Source organism: Styela clava, chromosome 7 (genome assembly GCF_964204865.1).
Source record: "Styela clava chromosome 7, kaStyClav1.hap1.2, whole genome shotgun sequence".
Taxonomy (NCBI): Eukaryota; Metazoa; Chordata; class Ascidiacea; order Stolidobranchia; family Styelidae; genus Styela; species Styela clava.
In genome coordinates, this window is record NC_135256.1 from 23,371,106 (window position 1) to 23,395,178 (window position 24,073).

Sequence of the window (24,073 nt, forward strand, 5' to 3'; positions counted from 1 at the left end):
TAAGAAAGAAAATCTTATCGCAAACTGTGGCAATTTGTAACTTTTAAATGGAACACGGAATCACCTACCTTTTCCGCTCTGCATCCATGAAAAAACAATGGATCTGAAACTGGATCATTTCTGTACGATCTCAACAAATTTGCCCTTAATCCTTTCGGTGGTTCATTTGTCATCTTGACACTATTCTGTAGAACTGGCACTGGAAACTTTGGCGATGGATAACTTGTCAGCCAAAGACGGAACTCTGGCTTAGTGGTAGCGTGATCGGTGATAACCTGAATAAAATTTACGTTTGTATTCAATGATCAATAAAAATCTAAAAGTTGCATGTTGCCACTGAAACTATTTAATTAGGTGCGAATTCCGAATAATAATTCCTATAATGATAATAAAAGAAATTACTATACCTCTTCACAAATACGCCTCAGTTCAGGAAGCCATGAGGTTGCCAGATGACAATTCTGTAGGACAACCCAGGTGCCATGCATTCTCGCATACTCTATCATCTTTGCTGCTATTGGACCCTGACCTTGTCCGAGAGATATAGTTTGCATGCCGGAAAACATTCCTGTAAAAGGGTAAACATATTTATGCATTGGCGTAAGTATTATAGGAGGACATGCAGTATTTGTAAAATTTAAATATATGTGATTGCATCATTACGAGTAAATGCATATCTAATGCCAGACATTTTTATCAGTTGTGATTGACCGAGGAGAAAATATGTAATTAAAATTTCATGCAAACAATTCTTCAAGAGCAGTATACTTGATAGAGTAATGAAACATGCAAGTTAATAGCTTGAATAATGAGCAATGTGCGAGTTACTGGTTGAATATAAAAAATAGAGACATGCTGGATAAAAATGCATGCAAGAGATATTGAAATTTGCACGTGCGTTGACGTACTGTAGACGATGCCTTCATTGGAGTCGTTATCATTATTTAAATCTTCGGGAAGAGAATTTTCTTGACCGTGCTTAAAATCGCCAGGTTCATGTTCTTCTAATTCCGCCATGTCTGATCCAGGTTGTGTCTTCGACTCATTTCCTATTTGATTTTGATCTGGATCGATTATTTTTATTTTTAACAATTTTTTCTTGCGTGTAACCATCGTTGATTTTGGTGAAACGTCGTTCATAACATGGTCTGTGTCGTTAAGAGATGGTTGTTCCTCAGTGTGTTTTTCCCCTGTTTCACTATGACATGCAGTTTCAAGTATTTTGTTGTCATGATTTTTGTTCTGAATATCATAGTCTTGTTTCGAAGTTTCCGACTTATTATCAGAAATATCACTATCGATATTTTTATTTCTTCCAGGTGGACACAAATATGCATCTTTTACATCAGGACTAGTATCAAGAGTTGTATTGTCCACATTGAAAACTTCCCTGTTTTTAGCATAACCATTCTCTGTCACGTTTGTGAAAGTTCCATTGACTATATTATTTTCAGTTTCTTCAACAATATCTGAAAAATCCGCTTTCTCGCTTTTATCATCTTCTGTTTTATAATCTTTCAAACTTTCTGTGACTTCTTCAACTAGAGCTGGGAATGAGGGCCTCATTGAAGATCTACGAGATGTTGGCGTTTTAGGTGTTATTGGCGTGCTCGAGGCGTGAGTGCTGCCAATAGGCTCAATAATTCCTGATGATAGGTGCATGAGATATGAAATGAAAGACAGAAAAAATGAACATGCTCAAGTAAGTGAAGGGAACAAGTGATATTTTAAAATATGGAAGAAAAATAAGAAGGGAAATAAAAACAAGTCAATGAATTATTTGTATTAGATAAGTAAAACTTTGTGATGTGAAGGAACAACGTGCAGGAATTGAGTGTTGTATATAGCAAAAATTAAATACAGCAACATTGTGTTTATGAATTGAATAATGACAATGATCGACAACACAAATTTCTCAGATAACAAAAAAATATTCTGATTGCACTCTCAAGCTTTATACCTTTTTCCTCGGCAAATTTTACTAAGCTTGCCATTGGATCTGCTCCTGGAGATAAAATAAAAATTAGTGGAGTTGATGCATCCGAATCGAGGTAACTACCATCAAGATCAAACGTTGGTGGTTCAATATATTGTGCTCCCATTTCAGAAACAATGTAATCCTGCCACAAAACAAAAAAAATTGATAAATAATTTGTATTTAGTTAAAAAAATGTTGTTATACCCAAGCATATTCGCATGTGACTCTTACCTGGACTGCAGGAACGACTTTGTCCGGACGTAAACATCTCACGATTACAAGTTTTTGTAGTTTATTCAACTCATTCCATTCTCCAGGAAACTCATGGGAATGTGGGGTATTCGAATCATGCAAAGCTTGCCATTTATCCACCTGTTACATTAATATTCGCGTAATTAAAAAACAAATATGCCACATTTTTTAGGAAATAAAAAAAAATCACACTCACGTTTGCACGAACGTGGTTCATGAGTCCACTAAATTCCTGCAAATCACTACAACGGACAAGTTCTGCCCATGATTTATCAGTCAGCCACGCTGAAGCCGGGTTTGGAAATGGATTGTCAAGTGCCACCCCGCCGGTAAGCAGAAATTTCCATTCGGCGTCGTTAATCTCATTTCTGTTACAAATTCATCAAAAATTACATTAAAGAAATTCAAGAATCATAAAAATATAAAAATTAGCATAACTATGTTTAAAATTTTATTTGATACTGCAAAAGTTGATGAAATTCTAAATATTTTAAAAAATATCCTACCTTCCTCGGGCGATGCCAATACAGAGAAGAAAAGAAAACAGCAATTTGTCTTTCTCAAATAAAGATCGACAAACATTTCTGTAGATCTGCTGAGTAAAATGATCTTTCAAGTAATTGATTCGTTGTTGAAGATCTTGGGACGGTGTGCTGTTCTCGATAGACTGAATAAAAAAGTTTAAATTATACTATATATTTTTTCTTGCACACAGATAGGTATGATGTCTCCAAGTGTCTTCAGTTGGTGAGAAACACCATTGGACTATGAAACTCAAAGAATTATGTTCCATAGCTCGAAGATGAGTTCATGATGTATCATTAATTTTCTGTTTTATCTGTTTTATTGTAGGAATATAATTTGAAGTTACTAAGAGGACACAAAAATCGAGGAAGGTTATTAGAAGCCTCAAAATATGATTATATTATATAATAAGCTATCAGTATGTTCTTACGTTCAAATATAGATTGATAAACCAGTTTAGTGAGTACTGGTACATAGGATCAATATTCGCGAGATCTGAGATAACGAAGAATAAAATAGAAGAATGCGATGCAACAGGTCTATATCCATTTCTTGTAAAATCAATCTCAGTTTCAGTTTTGCTTGTTATTTTTTGCTTTTCTGTTATTTCTTCCGATAATTTTCTACTGGAAGACAGAATGCTGATTGCTGTCTCGTCTTCCAAAATATTTCCTAGAGAATGAAATATTAACATACATGATAGAAATAGGATTGTGAAAGATATGTTTATGGAATTCAAAATTTCCGGGTAGTTGAGTCGTGCCACAGAATAGTCTTTCAATGTGCTCATGAACAGGTGCATGGCTTTTACCCTATGACTTCCTAGTGTCACCCCACTTGTATAGTTAACCGCCATCCCAACGACAAAGCCTTGACAAACCGGGAACGTCATTCTTCTGATTCTTGCAACACTAAGTGATACTAGTGCCGAACATTGTTTGAACTTAACATAAATATGTTCGAGGCTGTATATCTCATTCTATATTGTACCTTGAGCTGACGAGAGTACTTCCAATATCTTATCTTCTATGTCTTTCAGTTGTCTTTTGTTTTTCGCTCCTTCAAGAATAAGTACATTTTTCTTTTCTTCTAACTCGGGCTTTTCTTTCGCAGCTACTAATCTCAAAAGTTGATCTTCAAGTCCTCTTGGTGTGATCATGAAGTTTAATAAAGTGACCTTGGTAGAACGTATATATATTTTTATGTTAGGTCATATCCGATAGCTTGTTATGTTGAATAAATATTTTATTTTTATCAGAATTTTTCTAAAATTAACTTCAAAACAACAAATTACCTTCACAGATACTTCTGGCATATAATGTGGATTTCGTAACCTTGTGCTGATGTACAATTTGAAGTCATGACTGTACTGGATTGTGGCTTCTCCTAGTTTAACATATTCCATCCCATTCTGCTTGAACGTTTGATGAAGTAGCAAGGGCTCAAGAAGTGGATCTAGTTGTTCATGGACGTTTTCTATGAGGATAGGATTGCCGAACTGAAATATGTGATCAAGATGAGATGATGATTATCTTTATAATGACATAAATTTGTATCAAATATTTTTCTGTTTCCTTCCTGTTATTATATAGTATTTCTTAAATATTAATATCGATGTGATGATCTTCCTATTTCCTCACCTGAATACAATTTTCCAGCGTTCTCGCGTAATCATCGTCAGTGAGTTTGCATACTTTCAAGTTATTTGGTTTCTCCATATTTTTGATCCATTTACTTGCTTGGCCTTGTGGATCAATCATCAGTGGCCAGCGATTTGCATTCATAACAATTATAGAATTATCAACTGAAAAGCTGTAAAGAAAAATAAAATCGTGTCAGATATCCTATTATAATGATTTCAATTTATATCATGTTTACTTACTCATCTTTTGGAAGACCTGCCAACTGCCAATCCAAAATTTTTACGGGATCTCCAAGCGTTTTTGATAATGTGAAATCGTTACTAACTGGAATGTCATGATTTCTGCAATCTTCCAACCAATTATTGACAATATCCTGAATTATTGTTATATATTAATTTCATTCATGAGAAATTTAAGAAAATCGCCCCAACAATTATATTGATTTACTTGTCTGTATTTAGGAGTAAATGGAGCAAGATACGCCACGATTCCCGATGAAAGTAGCACGTCACCCACGATATTAAAGTAGGTGCTCTCAAGAGAATGTGTCATTTCAGTCCATCTAGTTTTTTCGCCACCCAATCCACTAATCAGCTTTTCAGCACGTACTAATTTTACTTTCGTCAATTCAATGTTGTTCTCGAGGCTCTGAAAGAAAAAATTGAAAACCTGTTCAATTGAGAAAGAAATACACTGACGAATTCAGTTGCATTAACAGTAACAATTGAACAATCATATGATTGTAGATGAGTAAAACGGAATAAAATTAACCTTCAAATTTTCATCAAAAATAACAACATCTGTGCATACCCGCTGAGGTATACCTAATATTCTAAACGTAAATGGTTTTTGTATAACATCAATTTCTAGAAGAACTCAAATCATAAAGCAGGGGTCAATTTTTTTATGCATTCATAAAATTCTAGGATCATTTTTTCATTTCGGATTTAGCGGACGTGACATGAAATATACAAATAGAGATAAAATTTGACAATACTTCTTTTTCCGCTAACTTCTCCAATAGATTTTGATTTAGAACTTCGAGTTCTTCGCGTACTAATTGAAGCTCAGCTCTTTTTTTCTTCAATGCAGTCATTTGAACCTCCAGTTCGCTTTCTGCAGCTTCCAAACTTTTTCGTTTCGGCGCTACCACCTTTGCCACCCTGAAATCCCAAGTCGAAAAAATGACCAAAATTTCTCAGAGTATTTTCCTAAATTTGTCGAGAGAAAATGTGCAATAAAGATTCCAAAGCAATTGCTGCATTGAGTAATTGGATAAATACACAAATTGTAATGCCTCACTTGCATTTTTGAATCGCCGACCGTTCGTCGTATCCAAATATTACACTACGGAAATGGCATATTTGTCTGTATTAGGCGTCAGTTTGTGATAAACTTGTATCTCTAAACTAAACTGCTTTTCGTAGTAGATTTATAATACTCATATTAATTTTTTTTTAGATATACAGCGGATATCACCAAAAAGCAAGCTATGAACGTAAAATCAACAATGCTTAAATATATGGATACGATAATGAAATAACAAAAAAGTTTCCCACATATCATTGTTAATCGCATCATAAGTCGAATACGAATTTAAAAAATAATAGTCCTAATCAATTAATAGTCTTATTATAGCATATTCCATCTTAAAGTAACACTTAATCAATTGGTATGGTAGTTGCGAAGAAGATCGATTTTTCCCCAACAACAACTTCAAGCCAAACGCTCCATCTGTATTCTTCGTTTCCAATTAGAGTTTCCACGAACTCGAATACGTTACATCAATTCGGTACGCATCGATTGGGAAAGAAGGGTTAAGAAAGCGGCTGAACATGTAATAAAATTAGACAGAAAATTACCTGTCATAAACTTCTACTGCCCGAACCCAGCTACAAAGACCCTCACAGGCGGAAGAAACGTTTTTTATGAGTTCTGGACGGAAGTTGGGATCTTCAATAAAGCGTTCTCGAATCTTTTTCATTACTGGTGTTGGTATGTTGTCTTTGTCAAATTCCTATGGTAAGATCATTGAAAATAAAATAACTAATATTATATTCAACCTAATATGAATAAAACATGTGGGGTAAAAAATTGTAGATCGTACTTACTCGTAGTGAGTCTAAAAGTTTCATATCACCAAGCATTTTTCTAGCTGCAGGCCAATAATCATCGTACGCTCGTCCCATTCCATCTGTTTTATGATCTGGCTTTATTCCCTGAAAATTGATATATATATATATATATAAGATTATGAATATCTACGTATATATACGAGAAAATTCTTTTTACAATCTTATTACATTTGATATAGAGATAATTAAATAGGACGTTCTTACTTTCAAAACACAAATAGCCTCCATTGTTAATTTGACTCCAGCTGGTGGATTTGTCATTGTCTTTACCAATGCAATGTCCTGTTGACGAAGTGTGTTGAGAGCAGACACTGCAGCATTCAAAGCTGGCATAGCAACGGCCAATTTTTCTTCGCATTCTTGCTTTATTTTACGAGCTTCTTCGGCAGCTGAAATATTGCATCAATTAGTTTTTGCGTTATATTAGTTTTCTAACTAACTTTGGTACAAATTATAAAAAGTAGAACATTAGCATGAATTGATTATTTAAAAAATACTTAATAAAAATAACAAGAGATCTGTTGTCTACCACTTTCCCAATATGTTGGTCATTTTCAAAAAGCATTCACTGATTAACCCTTTATCACTATATATATATAGCCTATATAGAGGTGTTACATTTTATTTCATTCAGCGGTTGTTGATAGGACCGAACGATATTTCACGTATCCAGGGCAATGGTCGAAAGTTTGAAAAAAGGGAAATTTGTAAATTTGTGTCCAAGAAGAATTAAGTTTAATATTTATCTATTTATTTTCAGTACTAACATTTTTTTGTAATAACAAAAAACGATAAAATAATCCTCATTACAGCTAAAACTGTTGCCAAGTCATTTAAATTGAATTAGCTGTGGCACCATTCTGCACCACGCTTGGCACGTTCGATAATGTCACCATAATATTATTTCCACAATGTTTAATTGCGAAGAAGAGTATTTGCCTTTTCCTCAAGAATTTTTTTTTATGCAAAACATTATGTGAGGAAAAGTTTGGATAACTCATATGAAAAAGTATTGCCATCATAAGGACTTGTCAATCCGTTTACTAATGTTGTGATAGCTGTGGCTGAACATCTCCTGATCGATGATATTTATATACCAGCTGAAAATGGATCAAAATGCATTTGTTTTCCATTTTTATGTGCTATACCTTCGGGTTGAAAGCACAACATAACCGCTATTACAATGATATTAACTACCTTTTGCAGCAACAGCTTCATCAGCTTCTACATTTTGTTTGACAACTTCGACTTCTGCACTTTCCGCACTTATCTGAGAGACCAACTCTTCCACTTCCTGCAGTAATTGATACAATGATATTGATACCAATAGTAATTTCACATTGTCATATGTAAAACATGGTAAGGTTTCTAATTCTTTTCCAATATTTAACTATGTGATTACATAATATGATTCTAAACAGTTTTTTTCCTAATCCAACCCATTAATTTGCGGGAATCGCTGTTTAATTTGAACAATTACAAAGCATCACAAAGACTTCAGATTATTAATAATGTTCATATGATATTATTTTTTTCATGAATCGACCTTCGAACTTTGCTCCAACTGTGGTTGCAATGCAGTTAACTCTTCCTGCATGATCCCAATTTGAGATTGCGCGAATTCCAGCTTTTCTAATCCAACCACATATCTGTTTTTGAATGCCAGTAAATCGAGTCGATTACGTTGTAATAGATTCTTGAATGTTTTTATCAGTTCCAGATAGGATGTCGGTGTTATGTAGGTTCTTCTGCGAAGAGACTCATAAAACCTGAATAAATATTATTAAAATGATGATATAATCAATGATAGCGTATACATTTCTCATTTACAGTATCAATGCGAATCATTGATATTTCAACTTTATAGGGCTTGTTATTCTAACCATTTTTCTGAAAAATTACATTCGGCAACAAAATCACGAACTTTTGGCTGAGTTAATTTTGTCTATAGTATCATTATTCTATAACAGTCATTTCAGATGGATTACTTGCAGCTCCAGTTCGCCAGACGCTACAAGTACAACCAAGTAATCATATTTTTAGCCTTGTTGTCAGTAAAATAAGTCTTTAATAACGCACATATCAGGATACATAAATACATGACATTATTCCATTTGTACACGGTATTTGTAAGTCATGTACGCTACATTAATGTGAAGGAACATGGCACTAATTTTTCGATCGATAACATTTCTAGGTCTGAGGACGGAAAGCTCACACAAACGGGGATATGGATTGAGGTTAACATTTCGTTGAAATGAATGGTTTCGTTGTCGCCCAGGAGTGTGGACAGAAACCATATAAGAACGGAGCGACGTAGTTTACTAATAATTACTAATTATTTTAATTACAATTCTCTCTTATATTCTGACGATACTGATAATCCAACTTTCTGCTTCATTTACTCTATGAACTATTGTCGGTCGACGTTTCTCATGGGGCTCGGTTGTAGTGCGTTCTAGAAGTTATGAGCAACGTTTTGCCATACTTAATGCATCGCTGTATCGAACTTGATCTATATATATTTTGTGTTAGCGTAGTAATCATCAACTATTCCTATTTGGATTTTAGCAAAAGATAGATTTAGAATAGTTGGCTTGCATCATTGTTCCTGTTGTTGTTTATATGTCTGGTAGTTTGTGAAAAATACAGCACACAGAAACGCAGGGATCACCTTGTTCAACATAGAGATATATGCCCAATTTGGTTTTAGCTGATAGAAGACCAAGTTTCAGCGGCAGCAAGTGTGGTGGCCTTATCGAATACATACATGGGCGTATCAGTGATGTGCACAGATAAAGTAAAGGGGTAGAGGCCGTTCATATCAGATTGGTTAGCGACGACAATGTAGCCATTCCATGGCATGTGCTTTAACATTGCGAGACAAACCAAACGAAAATACTACAATGGAACCTCTTACACTAATATAAATCAAGCGTCAATGGAAAAATGTCAAGTATTGTTTTTGCTAAGTTAGGGACGTTTAAGTTGTTTTTAAATTAATAATATTTACTATTGCTTACTTCTCTGAGAGGAGTCTAACACTCTGATGGAATTTTTTGCACATGATAACTGTCTGTTGTCTGATATCATTGCTCATTTCAACTTCATCCAAAAACGTATTTGCCACCATCTCAAGAGCATCCTCTGGCCAGGCCTGATAGACACACATGTTTTAACAATATTTTTATCTTAAGCAAGGGAACTGTGTGTAATTAAATATATGTACACGATGGCCAAATGACTATAAATGTGACCATCATCGCTGAAAACTGAAAGTTTGATTGTTTCATCAGTTGAGGGAAAAGATTTTCCTAGAACCTTAACAGCAATTTGGCAAACAAACCACAAGTCCGCTTGTGCAACTTAAAGATCCGTATGATGCGTCAATTTAACCAGCACATGCGTAAAATGATTTGACCGTACTGGCCCTAAATAATAGTCAATATACTGAAATTGTTACTATTCAAATTAATAAAATATCTGCAATTATTTATACAAGCTTTCGAATTATAACTTACTTGAAACCAGTCTATTGTGCAGCAGTTTATTAACGACGGATAATTCCTCAATCTTGTGCGGAAAGCATCACCTACTGGACTAAAAGCCAGAACGATGTGCAAATTTCTAAATATAAAAGTAGGTAAGGCAATTATCGGCAAGCAATATAATTCCGTATCCGTGATGTTATCAACGCTAGTTAGATGTTTTTCTTAAAATGTCGTACGAAAAGTTTTTCATGTTGAAAATGGGTCGAAATAAACTGTTTCTACAAACTTTGTAAAAGAGGCGATCGAAAATCTTACCTTCTGATTCCTTCTATAAACAAGTTATACATATTGAGCGGGTTTATTTCAATTTTTGCGGTATTTTCAGTCTGTGCCAACTGTTGCATTTTATCAATAATTTCCAGTCTTTCTTCATTATCAAAAATGTTTGGAATATCTCCAGAATTCAGAAGCATATTAATGTCTTCCAAAAATGATTCGTCCTTTTATAAAATAGAAAAGTAATTGCACCGGCCTCTGAACCCGTAGTCGCAAGGGAGTGTGTATACGGCCTGTGTCCGTGAACAAATTTCCGGAATTTTCTTGGCCATAGATTTTTTGCGAAGAAATTCGTACTCTGTCTCCAATTTAATTCAAGTTATACGCAAAGTAACATAACGCCAGAACTCAAAAATAATTTGAATTATAAAATGACATTCAATCGCTCTCCACATGTGACGCTTATATCCAGGCTTGTCCAGGGGACCTGTTTTTCTGTTTCATCCTATCCAATAGCAATTTATTTCTGTCCCATTTCATCCCATCGCATGGGATTCCCAATAGAATACAATTCATTTAAAATTATTAAGTTTATTGAAAATTTAGATTCAGTGTTTACTAAATGGGACTACGTGTACAAAGAGACATACAAGACGACATGATGCATTGACTTTGTTAACTTTACAAATTGGGAGTATTGTGTCACAATGACAATTCAGTATCATTCTAGCACTTTTATTCTATTTCTGAGTCCTTCTGCTCATTCAGCAAATTTATTTGCCGAAATTTTTGAAACATGAAACAAAATAAATAATAAACAAGTAAACAAACGAGTAAATAAAGAAAGAAACAATGTAAAAGCATTCGAAGGGTGCAAAAGTATAAAGGGTAAGGTTAGCTCTGACGGAATCAAGTTTGTATAACATGGCTACTTTTCCATCCCCATGGACAAGCCTGCTCATATTCCTAAATCACAAAATGCCTCAACTTATACATAAGTATGTTATACCGGTGTTTTAAAACTTGTGGGTCGCTTGTTTTTTCAGCAAAACCCTAAAAGGTACTAATTTTATTTTCTAGTAAATTTGATTGTCCATTTTATATTTGGTATCGAAGTGTTACTCATTAGTGATTGTATATGTGGGGAATATCAATTCATAAAAACTTGGAAGCATTGAGTTTTGCTTTGTAAAGCCACAACACCACTTCACTATCGCTATCTGTACGAATGGCGCTTGGAAACAGACTGTTGAAGAAATTAAGCACAGAATGAGAAGTACAATATTCATATCTCACTATGGTGATTTTTAAAAGTAATTTTGTAAATGTGAATACCCAGTCGAAAATTTTGATATGTGTGATATGAGTTCTTTTCCTTACCTTGATCTGATGATCTCCAAATAAAAAGACAGTCGGCACAAGATCTTCTCCAGAGCGTCTCATAACTGTTTTCAAGTCAGATCTCCAATCATGAACAGAATATGATTTGGTTACATTCACACTAAATACTTCATAATCTCCCATAAACGCTGCTACTCGAGCGGAAGATTGTCGTCCACTGCCTCCGATGCCTATAAAATAGATATTTTAGTAATTTCTTGGCAAGCGGAAGAAAAAACATTGTTAAGTGAGTTTTACTCAAACGATGTTCACAGGCAAACACACCCGGGAGCATATAAGTTTATTATACGTCGATGCCGTTTGGTACGGGAAATGAATAGCCTACTTCCCGAAAGTGTACTGTCTGCTGGGAGAATGAGGGTAGCTGAAGGAATCATAATTTATAACTATAACTTACCAACCAGCAACGCATGACCACTAGGTTGCTTCAATATTCTACTTATGCGACTGATATGCTCAATAGCAAACTGAAATAACACGAGATCCATGGGCGCTTTGCTTATAGTGTTATAATCCTCCAGATACTTTTCTATAGCCACTCTCATTTCTGAAAATTGAAATGTGATGTTTTAGTTTTTGATTACAATCAAGTATTTTGCTTTATGAAATGAAATGCCATTTGCTTGAAAAACAGTGCTTTTACAGTGCGCCGGCATTCAAGTTCCGGAGGTACAACATCATTTTACTCTTTTACAAGATTACGTGTCAACTTTATAATGGTTCTAATGGCTATTTATTATTTTAATTTTTTTAATTTTTTTTTAAATTAAAGCTGTGTAAATTGACTTTAATCCACCTTCCAAATCAACAATTTCGTCATACAATCTTTCTGCTACGACATCTTCCATTTTAGGCGACATGTAATCACCGAAAAACAATCTTCTCATGTTTCGATCTGATACTTCTTTACGTCCAGATTGATCTGCCACCATATGTTGAAATATATTTGTCATCTTCTCTTTAAAATGTATTGTCGCAGCCGTCTAAACAAATATCAAATTCATTCAATGAGAAAGATGTATATTGACTGGCAAATACATTGGCTTATTTTCATTGATTTTCAGGTGAATTATACGAAATATTACCTTCACAATACCAAAGAAAGTGTGCCGATCATCATCGTCAACCAGTCGATCATAAAATACTCGATAAACTTCATGAATCCACACGCGAGCCATTTTCAATGCACCTTCTGTACCTGATGGACAGCATTCACTTCGGAAAAGCAATACACCCTGCAAAGGTAGATACATAATCAAATGATATTTTCTTTTTTTATTTCATTTTTAAATTATAAGTTACTTTATTCATTGGTTAATGAAATAAAAAATTGTTTTATCATTACCTGTATAACTCTTGCGTAGTCCCTTAAATTGAAAACATAATGAGATTTTGATGGAGTTGGTAGGAATTTTGATATAGCGTGAGTATAAACGTCTGTTGTAGCCCATATTATTATTCTCCCAAATCGTCTCAAAGAATTGTCAAAGCCCCTGAAATACAAAAAAAAAACATAACATATAAATAAAAGATTGTTCGAGTTGTAAGGTCTTCAACGTAATGAATTTATATGGCAGCAATATCTTGCTTCTGGTTGGTTGACAGATGACACACAGTGCTAAGAGCCACGAACACTTTTCTTGTGCACCTCTGATTAACTCGCATTGATTCGGAGGTTCTGCTAGGAAATAATTGGTAGCATACGTCATATAGTTAATACGATATAACGGATTTATCCTTCATCAGAATAAATTAATTCGTTTACTCATCTTATTCAATTTGGATATAAAGCATAACAAAAACGTTTTCTCAACCTGCTGAAATGCCAGTCGATCATGGGTTGAAATATCGTTTTCATTGTTTCATCGTTGAAAGCATGAATAGTGATAACATTGAAATGTCTGATCAATCTTGGAGTGATGTCATTTCGTCCACCTCCTGGTGGCGCCATTGCCCCCACCATGGATACATCCACAAGATGCAACATACTGGTGTCCTGAATACATTATATAGGGTTTGCTTTGTTGAATTATAATATATTGGGCATGATTGCGCTATTGCCAATTTTTTACTTTACTTAGTAAAATATAATTTCACTGATCTAAAATACTTCTACAAAGGGTGTGAATAAGCACGTAGCGTTGTTAATATGAACTTAAGTGTATGACTGGTTCTGCATGAGCTAGAGAAAACGCGTTACCAGCTATTCAACTTTAATCTGCTAAGCGCCTCAGTTATGCGATATGTTTTTTTAAGTGGCGTTTGTTACGTTTAATTACATACAAATCACGCAGGGTCATTCTACATAAGTTCTATCAAGGAGTGTGCATTTTCTCGCCGGTGACCCTGCCAAATGTCTCTCAATATGAAGGTTGTATCAGCTATCAATGTGTGTTGCATGCCTGCGCCACTTTGATTTAAATTAGATAATTTGAACATGGAAGAACAAATGATTAGTATGTAACAACTTTGCAATAAATAACAAATATGTCATAGTCCTGACATATTTTTGCATTCTGTGGGGTTACTTTCATATATAGCTTTAAAGAGCAATGTCACAAACATGCAAATTAGAAACATAGCTGATAAGAGAGTGTTGAGTGAGCAACAAGTGCTGTGACATCTTGGATATCTAATTCATATATCGATCGTATTTTACACTAGACTACCCTGAACGCTTGTCGACCAGTTTCAATTAAAACATGAATGAAACCTAAAGTGTGTAGATAACCAAAGCGCAGTCGACGACCGACTATCTTAAATTTCAGTCTATTTTGGAAGATATATATATATATACTTTTCATGGTATGGCGTATTTTGGTACTTTTTACCTTTTTATCGAACCAATACCCGTGATCTATCCACTGTCGAAGTAATTCAATCGGTGGCTGAGCTCCGTATTTTTCTTTTGCTGGCATGTTTAAATCGTCGACAAATACAATCATGCGCCGACCTGGTGTTGGACCGTACACTCCCCTTCTTCGTCTAGAATAAAAAAAAATTCTTTATATAAAGCATGCATTAAATGAAGTACTGTATACCAAACTTGAAGAGACGAAGAATCATATTTTGGTTGGTTCGTTCTCGTTAGGCCCTGACTTTTTCTCCATAATACTGGCACATAATTTGATTTTAAGATTATACATTTATTTCTAGACTCTTATCTGAAAAAATCTCTAGCAGCCACTAATGCATGTGTAATTCACTAAAAACCTCAATCATGGTAGAGCATTAATATAGATATTCAATGCTGATGAAAATTTAGATTTGACGGCCGAATGCATGAATCTATAAAAAGCGATGAAAATCAGTCGTTTTTACAGTTCAAGCGGCTGGTATTTATCAGTCATCTCATACATCATTTGAATTCAAAGGTGAATAAAATTTGATATCGGATTCTACAAGATAGTGAGGTATACTAATTTCTCGTAAACAAGAAAAATGAATCGTCGGAAAATGTCAGTTATATAAATTCGTCCAAATTTCGACCTCCGTCCATGCAATTTCGAATTACTCGGCAACGGGTTTAGCCATCATAATGGTTCTGATATCGTTTTGTTGGCAAATTACACATGAAAACGATCGGATTAAAGATAATCAAACAATAATAGCAATCAATCTTTTACGGGACACAAATTCATGAGAATTCTCGATGAATAGAACGCAAACGTAGGCTTTTGTAAAGCTATAACTGAGATTTTAGGGCTTAATGATTGGCGAGTAAAGAATTTTTGGAATAACCATACAAGAAAGGGATCATGGCCGCAGAAGCCAAAATGTTTTATTGACATCACGAATTCAATAATATACCTGTCCAGTTTTGAAAATATCATATCTTGAGTCTGAGTTGCGCTAGTTTTCGCTGAAAAACTGACGTTAGTAATTACGAATTCATTCTTAGGCAACTCTCGTAAAAAACTGTTCGTAATCGCCGTTTTTCCTGTTCCAGTCGGTCCCACCAGCAACAATGGTTTGCCGCTTGCAACAAACTTTCGTAAAAAGTAAGTCTGTCGATATGTGTCCACAGTATCTATGATCACGTTGCTTAGCTGTAACAATTTGAAGATGGGTTAATTTTTAAAATTCTGGTATTTGAGAAATCTATGACATTTTCTACGAAAACGATTATAATTCGCCAACCAACCGAATCGGCTACCTGGCGTAAATCACTCCAAGCTGGATCTACAAACTAAAAGCAAAAAAAGATGAAAAAGAACAAAAGGCAAATATTTGGAGCCAGAAAGTCTTGATAATCAAAACATATATATAAACAGAAATGATGATTACTTATCATACCTGATAAAAACAGTAAAAATGTTTATATTTTACCACAGTGACATTTCAAGTAAGTTATAGGTTATATGAAACAGTTGTGCCCTATATTGATGTTAGTACAACCCGAATCCACCTCGATAACTTTATACATGTATGTTGTATATTGGGTTTATTCAAACCATCAAAGAAGAGTATGAAATTTAAACGAAATATTAAGATATACAAGCTTAGATAAACCTACAGCCCAAGTGAAATGAGCTTACCATCAGCCGCACAATTCGATGATTCTTCTGCGTTGATTGAAAAGATGCGTGAGTTGTGAGATGAAGCATAGAATAACAAAGATGATCAAATGGTTTGCAAAGAATTTATAACAGCAGCGCACAAAACACAGCCATATTACATAGCGTATGAAAGCCAAACCAAGCATTCTACTACAATCATAATAATGAAACGTTAATGAAATATTTCATGCAAATGTTGCTATAGTTTTTAGAAAAAGGTGAAATTACGGCTGCTAATGGTTACTACAATGTAGCTATGTCCAGAAATTTATTTATGTTCAAACAGCAATCTAAAAATTAATGTAAAATAATTGTTTAGAATAGACGTCATCTTTATATTTAACTTTTTTTCAAATATATTAGGATATTTTGCTATCGCAATTCAAAAACTGAAAAAAAAAAGCATTACTACATTTGACTCAAAAACGTATTTGAACTGAAGTTTAAATGTTTATCGATCAACGACTGTGATGATGTTACATCCACAAATTACGTATATGCTATTTCACCAATATTACCTTTCTTCTAGAATTATATTGCGAGTTAATTTTTTCTAATAACAATTATTTCCTAATATAATGAGTACGTGGAATAATATATTATGCCGTTTTCATGTTTACATGATTTGCTTAACTTTTGAAGCATGCTTTGATATTTTGCTCACATGCAATATCATGCACAACTTTTCAAGCCTTATATAATATTTATGTGATCTAATAAAATATTGGTTGAGCAAAGTAATTAATATATATTTACATCAAGCGCATGGTTAACAAATTCCATGTGCTGTACCTAATGAACAAATTGTTCTATATTCTATTATTTCGGATTATATTGTTGGCGTGCTTATTTACCTGGCCAGAAAGAAATTCCTAAAGAAAAATAAGACAAATAATATTAAGGTGATTGATGAGTTGATGAGATAAAATTGTACATCTTAAATATTGAGCAAACATCTATCAGGGTGGTCCAAGGTTGTCGGCTCCGCGGGCCACAAATTATTTTTTCATTGTTCGCGGGCCACAATAGTGCCAAAAATAGGTAAACAGTGCAATACAAAACAAACACTTTTATTGTGCAAACACATAGTTATCAGACATAGCCATCCCAGGCTAACAGAATCCGCATTCGATTTTTAGTTTTCTATGATGACTATATTGTTAGCATATATTTCCCGACCTAAAAGATAGAAAGCCAGATAATAATTTATTTAGACTGCCAAGCACATCATTCAACTTCGCTATTTGCCTCAGCTAGCCATAACACTAGTCAATTCAGTGACATTAGTGATGTTTTCTGATGTTTTCGTAATTTGATTACGAAACAACACGAAATGCGATTTATTGATTACTCTCCGAATGTGACTCGGGCCACAGATATTGAAGTGGCGGGCCACATGTGGCCCGCGGGCCTGGGTTTGGACCACCCTGATCTATGCTAAACGATACTTTTGAGTAAAATTCTTAGCAAACTCTACTCATAGTGCAAAACGACAGGAGGAATAAGGATGAGAATCGACTGTCGATTATTAGTTGAATCAATACATGAAACCAAAAAATAAAACTTATTCATGGTTCTTTGAAATTTTTTGATTTCTTTTTTGCTTTATAAAAGAAAGCTACCTTAGTATCATCCGATAGATCTGGGGTTTTCGTCAAGTTAGCCCATCTGTGCCAAGATCCATACGTTTTCTTCACATATACATAATCGAAAACGCTACCTCTTTTGGGAATCAGGAGATTTCTCGGAATCTTCAATTCTTTCGGTGGTGCATGAATTCCCTTAATCGGGTTCTGCTCAAACATTTCACGAAAAAAGTCGTTGAATCTGAACAGTGAAATGTAGATAGATGGAAATATAATATAATCCTAAACTATGTGTGATCAAAAAGAGTATAACTTTAATACAGAATTCATGAAGTCTACTACCTTTGTCAGTGGAATCATGATTTTATCTATAGAGTTTCTCTTAATACATGTACTCAACCATAGTATCAGAGTGCTAAAATTTACATCATCGTGTAGTATTTTTTATTGTCAAATTAGCTCTCAGTGACGCACTTGAACTTGATCAGATAATATTAATACTACACTAGTGATAGGATGAATTTAGAAAGAATATCAATGACCTTATGAGAAATTTTACCATCTGCTGTTTTTTTACAAGATCAAAACTCTCAAATAAATAAAATATTAGTTCATCACAAGAGACAGCAACAGGAAATGACTACGAGAATAACCTGTCTCTTGAATCTTCCTCTATCACTCCAGCAATTGACCATATTGTAGCAAAAAGAAAGTGTGCAATCAACATGTTCCCACGTTCTTCTATGGCCTTCAATATAAACAATCCGTTAGAACATGTTCGGTTTAATCAAAGGAAAACTACTAGAGATATATCACTTTAATGACTATTGATCAACTATCTCTTGTGTATAAAATATTGCATATCTAGCTATGAAAAATAATATTTTGGAAACCAATTAATAATTATGTGTCTCGGTCAACTACTTCATAATGCAAACACCAAAATTCACTATAGTGTTTACATTTTTACATGCACATCGAAAAAATTTAGGGGATCGGGGTAAAACCCATTCAAATATGTATTATTTTTACTGCATTATACTATCAAATCTCAACATATTTCAACTTTTACCTTCAAGTTTGATGCGGATAATTTGTTGCTAATCTGCGTATCGTCAGTTATAGAAGTTGTGATGCTTTCTCCATCGCTACCTCCTCCAGGACCAATATCGTCGCTAAAAACATATTCGAATGATAAGAAGAAAGTGAAAGTAGATAAATTATGCCAGTGGTCGGCAACCACCGTGCCGCGGCCCATCGTCAGTCTGCGGAAAGATTACTGCCGGTCCGCAGAGAAGTGACACAAAAACGGACAGGACCAAAATAAAACCTCTACAACCTAATCACAAGCCCTACGACTAAATAACAGCACCCAACAGCAAACCAAACAAACACAACGCATTTAAGCAGCATGTCTGACTTCACAAACAATTGCGATGTCGATATGTTGCAATAATGCTGCGTCAATTATTTCCACTGCGCCCGTATAAAATGGGTCTCATCAATCAGTATAAGATCTCCAAGAAAATGATTCTCCCTAAGAACGTGACTACTCCACTACTGGCTCATAGCTAACCGGTCATGCCTAGTCAGTGTTAATTCTATATTTCAGAATCCGGACATTCATAAAGTTAGCACATCGGGTAAAAAAATAGTTTTGGCAGAACAAACATCAATCAATACCCAGACCAGAGTCACAAAGCTTACAGGCATTGTTACCTCTCCCAAAATCTTTTTAATGTGAAGCCTGGTTTTCAATATTGATAACTACAAAAACGAAATATTGAAGTAGTCTGGATATAAGAATCACGTTACGTGTGCTGTCAATGTCGGCCATATCTCCAATATGGGAAGAGTTAATGGCCAGCAAACAAATAAAAATATCGCATTGAATAGCATCAATTCCGTTTTTTAGTATATTGTCAACATAAATTTCCTAATGCGTATAATTTATTGCATAGGCTCAGTCCGTTTGTATGAAGGTGGTCAGCCAAAATTGTCAGGCTTTACCGGTCCGACACTTGAAAAAAGTTGCCGACCACTGAATTATGCGATATCTTTTAAAATCTTACGTGATTTCTTTCAACATACAATCGTACAACTTGAGCAAATTTAATGTCAAGTGCATCTCCGATATAGGAACAATATTGTGACAGTGCTTTTGGACATATTGAATGCATGGAGGAACCTGGAAAAATATTGAGACATATATATTAGATAGAGTCGTTTCTGATACTTTTTAATTTAAATGTGAATATTTTATGCAATGTACCAGACATAACATTTATATTTTTTCATCATACATACCAGCCACTGAAAGAGTAATCGCAGGCTATCTTTTTGTTGCTTCGTCAATACCTCAGGTAGAGAAGTCTGCAGCCATGATGTTATTAGTACTTCTGTGCCAAGCTCTTTAGGATCCATGTACACCATTCCACATCTACAAAATCAAATACGTCAATAGAAGAAAATTTGGAAACATTTTAGCTAACTACTACATATACTACTCTAACGTTAGAACAGCTAGTGTGGATGGAGCCCAAAATTCTTCAACACCATAGTTTTCTATTCTGCTTAAAATAAACAACAACGCCCTCTAACGGTCGGCACATCACGCTTTCGTCGTTATTACTAATTTATCCAGAACGTTATTAACTTAACAACGCCAGACTTTTAAACATGCTTATCATACGTCATCGCCTATTTCTGTACAGATCGAGGTATTTGAGCTGCCGAACTTGGGTCTGGAGAAATATACTTGAATTGAATTGAAAAGCGGAGAATCGGAGATGAAAATAATATGTGACGGGCTTTTTACATTCGCACGAGTGCTACTGCATTCGTTTCCTTCTGACAATTACCCGATAGCTAGCTTGTTTGTGAAAAAATTAGTGACGATTAGTTAATGTCTAAAATAGGACATGCAAAATAAACCTTGAACGACGCTTGGCAAAAAGTGGTGAGAGACACTTAGTGCTGAAATTTTCAATGGTGATAATGCACGTTTGTACGTCGCATTTAATTCACTTGTAAAAGCTAATTTTCCCAATTATGACTGCGTTTCCACAATCACCACTTTTTGTCATAAATTACTGTTAATGTATTATCAAACTATTCTCACCTGCTAACAGTGGCTGGTGATGCTTGTTCAAGATCTTGTACTTCGAAAATAATGTTTTGTTTATTGTTCATTGCAATTATCTCGCCACTCATGAGACACAGCTGAAAACAAGTTTTTTTCAGAATTAATAAAATAGTTAGTATCACTGCACTGTGGTGTAAAAATGCTTGTCTTACCTTTCTGTTGTCGTCTAAAACAGTGTTCAAATTTTCAACCCAAACAGCGTCGACTGGACCATCAAATATCAACCATTTTCTTTCATTGCTTGTACTCGTTGCATGTTCTCTAAACGTATTCGCAAGAATTCCTGCGAAAATTATATAATAAGAAAAACAGATAAAAATATTTATAACGTTTTATAAATCAGTTTGGCCAGTACCATCTTGATTGAAAATTCAGATATCTTTAATTTTGTACTACATATTCCATAAAAAAAATAGTTTTAATCTCGCAGAATATTTGAATACGGTAAATGTTTGGAGTGAAAAGTGTAAAAAAAAATGTCAAAGAAAATTTGCATTAATGTATTTGTAGCCCTGTTTTATGAAGAATTATCAGAATTTTGAGTACAGAAGTCAGGACACAATGTACCATGAGATATTGAAATCACAAAAAATGAAATAAAGATGTCGTTACCGTCTGACCATTCATGCGACACGAGATCAAAACTTCCATACAATTGAGCCATTGTAACTGCTTTAGGGTTAATGACTCTGTAGCGAACCTGAAAATATTTATTCGAAGTCATAAATAATAAATTTGAGAAAAATTATCTATCAGTGGAAACCTACATTCACTTCCGCAATAAACTGATATTCTACCCATTCTATTAATTATCTATTTGCAAATTTGCTTTTACACCGGAATACATATTCTTCAGCCACTACTGAAAACACTTTTTAAAAAAATGTTTATAATTAAGCACTAATAAAGTATTTTGTTGACATCCGCAACTGTAACTAATTATTTACCGCATTTTCCTGCATTTCTTCCAATACAGATATTTCCCCGAGAGCCGCCGCGAGAATATTGTAAGCTCTTGTTTTCCCTCCAACTGCTTCACCAACAATCATAAATCCATGTCTCACCATTAACATCTCATATAACTGAATAATTTTGTCAATAAACCAAGGAACCGGCTGAAACATAAACAAAGTTTTAGACGAAGTCGTCGCGTTTACATCCAAGATTGTTCACTGAAACGGTTTTATTGGTGTTCTGCTCATAGTATACAATATATCACGCAATTTAGATAGATATTCACATGACCTCAAATTGAATATTTAATATCGATCTAACCTGGAGTTGCATTCTTGCAATATTCGACAGAATCGCTTTTTCTAACACACCGTGATCTGGTTGAGGCAGACTAACTCCCGGGAACAAGTCGGATATGATTCCTTGAAATAACGGGATATCGTGCGATAAGAATTTGGGTAAGTTGACATCAGTAACAGCTCGAAGCATAAGTTCGTCTTCCGGCTGTTCGGGAAATTTCAATTTCAAGTTTCCTGAATGCAAAAACGAAGTATGCTGTGAATACCGTGGTATTGCGTTAGTAAAAATCATTTATTTTCAATATTATAGGTTAGGATACAACTGTATACCTGCAGCAGTAAGAACGGATTTCACTGCTCTCATTCCGTAATCATAATGATGTTGGGATGACAGCTGTTCCGAGCATAACCTATATGTTGCTGCAATCTTTACTGCAAGGCTTCTCGCTTGGACAAATCCCATCGAATATAAACTGATTTCAGCTATCAGAGCATAGTCCGGTATCATCATTGCAACGGTCCGGAAAAGAACTTTCAGATTGTCAGGTAGCTCGGCTCGACCTAAGTAAAATATATGACTTTCTCGAATGTTGTCACAAAGTGACAAATGTTTTATAGTTTCTGAACATAAAGACGACTGGTGGATCGATCAGCTAGTGTCATTTGGACGGTATTGTACAAGAAATATGTATAAGCATGGATTAGATAATTATACAGTTAATTGTGTGTTATCGAAGATGTCAATCATGCAGGGAATAATCTCACAATAGCCATAATGACGACCTAACCGAATTTCCGGTTCAAGTCTGTTACAGAATGTTTTTTAAATTTAGTGTGGTACACCAGTTGTAGCTAACTATATAATCATACGGTATTTCTATAGTATAGAATAAATTATATGGTCGTTTTCTGCATACAGTATTACTATGAATGTACATATTGGTGGCCTGGCAGTTGCAGAACTTGATTGAAAATATTTTAAAACACTCATCAGTGTAATAATGCATGTAAATCACGTTAATTAAACTTATAAAATCCGATTAGGAGACGTTCTTTCATGCAATGTATTCTTGAGATGTATAGGAAGGCTATGTATAAATGATGTGACACGACCTTGCCCATCTTCGTGATTGATGTCAATGGCGACCATTAAATATTCACATCGAAATATGCAAGTCACTTTACCTGCATATCCGGGATTCATCGTAATGAATATAGTGCATGAGGGATCGAGCGATATTTCTGTTCCTTCAAATACAAACGTTTTAGCCTGATCTGCAACAGCTCGTTGTATGGTTTGTATCTGTTGAGCAACTACGGAGAGTACCTGTTGAAAAAAAACAAGTTTTTTTTCACAATCATAATTTGCAAGTTTTTAGTTGAAGTTAAATAAAAGTTGAATCTTATTTTCCTTTTCAAGCAAACGTGTAGTTTTGCTCGAAAACCCGTTTTTGAACCATTTAGTATTATAAACAAGCAAGTTACTGGATAAATGTAAAAGTTTCAGAAAATTGAGCTTAATAGAAAAACATATTTATCTATAAATACTAGTGAGGTGATGTTTTTTTTATTAGAACTTAGTGAGGATTATACACCGGTCACAGGAAATAAGCGTATATACAAAACAAATCATTTCTCCTATAATTCATTCATATACTTTTCCTAGGAATGACTTCATAGAATGCAATATTATATATTAGTTTACTAACTACGGCCATGGATGCAGAATGAGTTAAAGACGTATAGTATCTATGGCGCATACATATAGACATTGTGAACAAAATTTTGTGTCTGATATACAGCTCAGTAGAAACTGATGACTGATTTTA

At 34.5% G+C, this 24,073-nt stretch overlaps 1 protein-coding gene across 7 annotated transcripts in view; it reads right to left on the minus strand.

Moving 5' to 3' along the window:
- The window catches only part of LOC120328289 (dynein axonemal heavy chain 3-like), a 62,473-nt gene that overhangs the window by 6,898 nt on the left and 31,502 nt on the right, over window positions 1–24,073 (minus strand). For 2 of the 7 annotated variants that reach the window (XM_078114782.1, XM_078114783.1), the window contains 44 exons: window positions 23,430–23,571; window positions 22,575–22,805; window positions 22,267–22,478; window positions 21,939–22,106; window positions 21,604–21,691; window positions 21,144–21,274; window positions 20,968–21,068; window positions 20,154–20,286; window positions 19,919–20,034; window positions 18,919–19,021; window positions 18,500–18,594; window positions 17,883–18,087; window positions 17,115–17,132; window positions 16,240–16,266; window positions 15,512–15,750; window positions 14,533–14,686; window positions 13,516–13,697; window positions 13,047–13,194; window positions 12,787–12,936; window positions 12,498–12,684; window positions 12,099–12,248; window positions 11,681–11,871; window positions 10,340–10,524; window positions 10,055–10,160; window positions 9,557–9,690; window positions 8,080–8,302; window positions 7,731–7,827; window positions 6,738–6,922; window positions 6,510–6,617; window positions 6,261–6,415; window positions 5,396–5,561; window positions 4,846–5,046; window positions 4,638–4,771; window positions 4,396–4,567; window positions 4,050–4,253; window positions 3,746–3,932; window positions 3,186–3,427; window positions 2,737–2,897; window positions 2,427–2,598; window positions 2,210–2,350; window positions 1,961–2,120; window positions 909–1,646; window positions 408–568; window positions 69–275 (listed from right to left, as the gene is read on the minus strand). In XM_078114782.1, the coding sequence (XP_077970908.1) occupies window positions 69–275; window positions 408–568; window positions 909–1,646; window positions 1,961–2,120; window positions 2,210–2,350; window positions 2,427–2,598; window positions 2,737–2,897; window positions 3,186–3,427; window positions 3,746–3,932; window positions 4,050–4,253; window positions 4,396–4,567; window positions 4,638–4,771; window positions 4,846–5,046; window positions 5,396–5,561; window positions 6,261–6,415; window positions 6,510–6,617; window positions 6,738–6,922; window positions 7,731–7,827; window positions 8,080–8,302; window positions 9,557–9,690; window positions 10,055–10,160; window positions 10,340–10,524; window positions 11,681–11,871; window positions 12,099–12,248; window positions 12,498–12,684; window positions 12,787–12,936; window positions 13,047–13,194; window positions 13,516–13,697; window positions 14,533–14,686; window positions 15,512–15,750; window positions 16,240–16,266; window positions 17,115–17,132; window positions 17,883–18,087; window positions 18,500–18,594; window positions 18,919–19,021; window positions 19,919–20,034; window positions 20,154–20,286; window positions 20,968–21,068; window positions 21,144–21,274; window positions 21,604–21,691; window positions 21,939–22,106; window positions 22,267–22,478; window positions 22,575–22,805; window positions 23,430–23,571 (7,410 nt within the window). The remainder of the gene's footprint in view (window positions 1–68; window positions 276–407; window positions 569–908; window positions 1,647–1,960; window positions 2,121–2,209; window positions 2,351–2,426; window positions 2,599–2,736; window positions 2,898–3,185; window positions 3,428–3,745; window positions 3,933–4,049; window positions 4,254–4,395; window positions 4,568–4,637; window positions 4,772–4,845; window positions 5,047–5,395; window positions 5,562–6,260; window positions 6,416–6,509; window positions 6,618–6,737; window positions 6,923–7,730; window positions 7,828–8,079; window positions 8,303–9,556; window positions 9,691–10,054; window positions 10,161–10,339; window positions 10,525–11,680; window positions 11,872–12,098; window positions 12,249–12,497; window positions 12,685–12,786; window positions 12,937–13,046; window positions 13,195–13,515; window positions 13,698–14,532; window positions 14,687–15,511; window positions 15,751–16,239; window positions 16,267–17,114; window positions 17,133–17,882; window positions 18,088–18,499; window positions 18,595–18,918; window positions 19,022–19,918; window positions 20,035–20,153; window positions 20,287–20,967; window positions 21,069–21,143; window positions 21,275–21,603; window positions 21,692–21,938; window positions 22,107–22,266; window positions 22,479–22,574; window positions 22,806–23,429; window positions 23,572–24,073) is intronic. The other 5 variants (XM_078114784.1, XM_078114785.1, XM_078114786.1 and 2 more) reach the window with 5 other exon arrangements.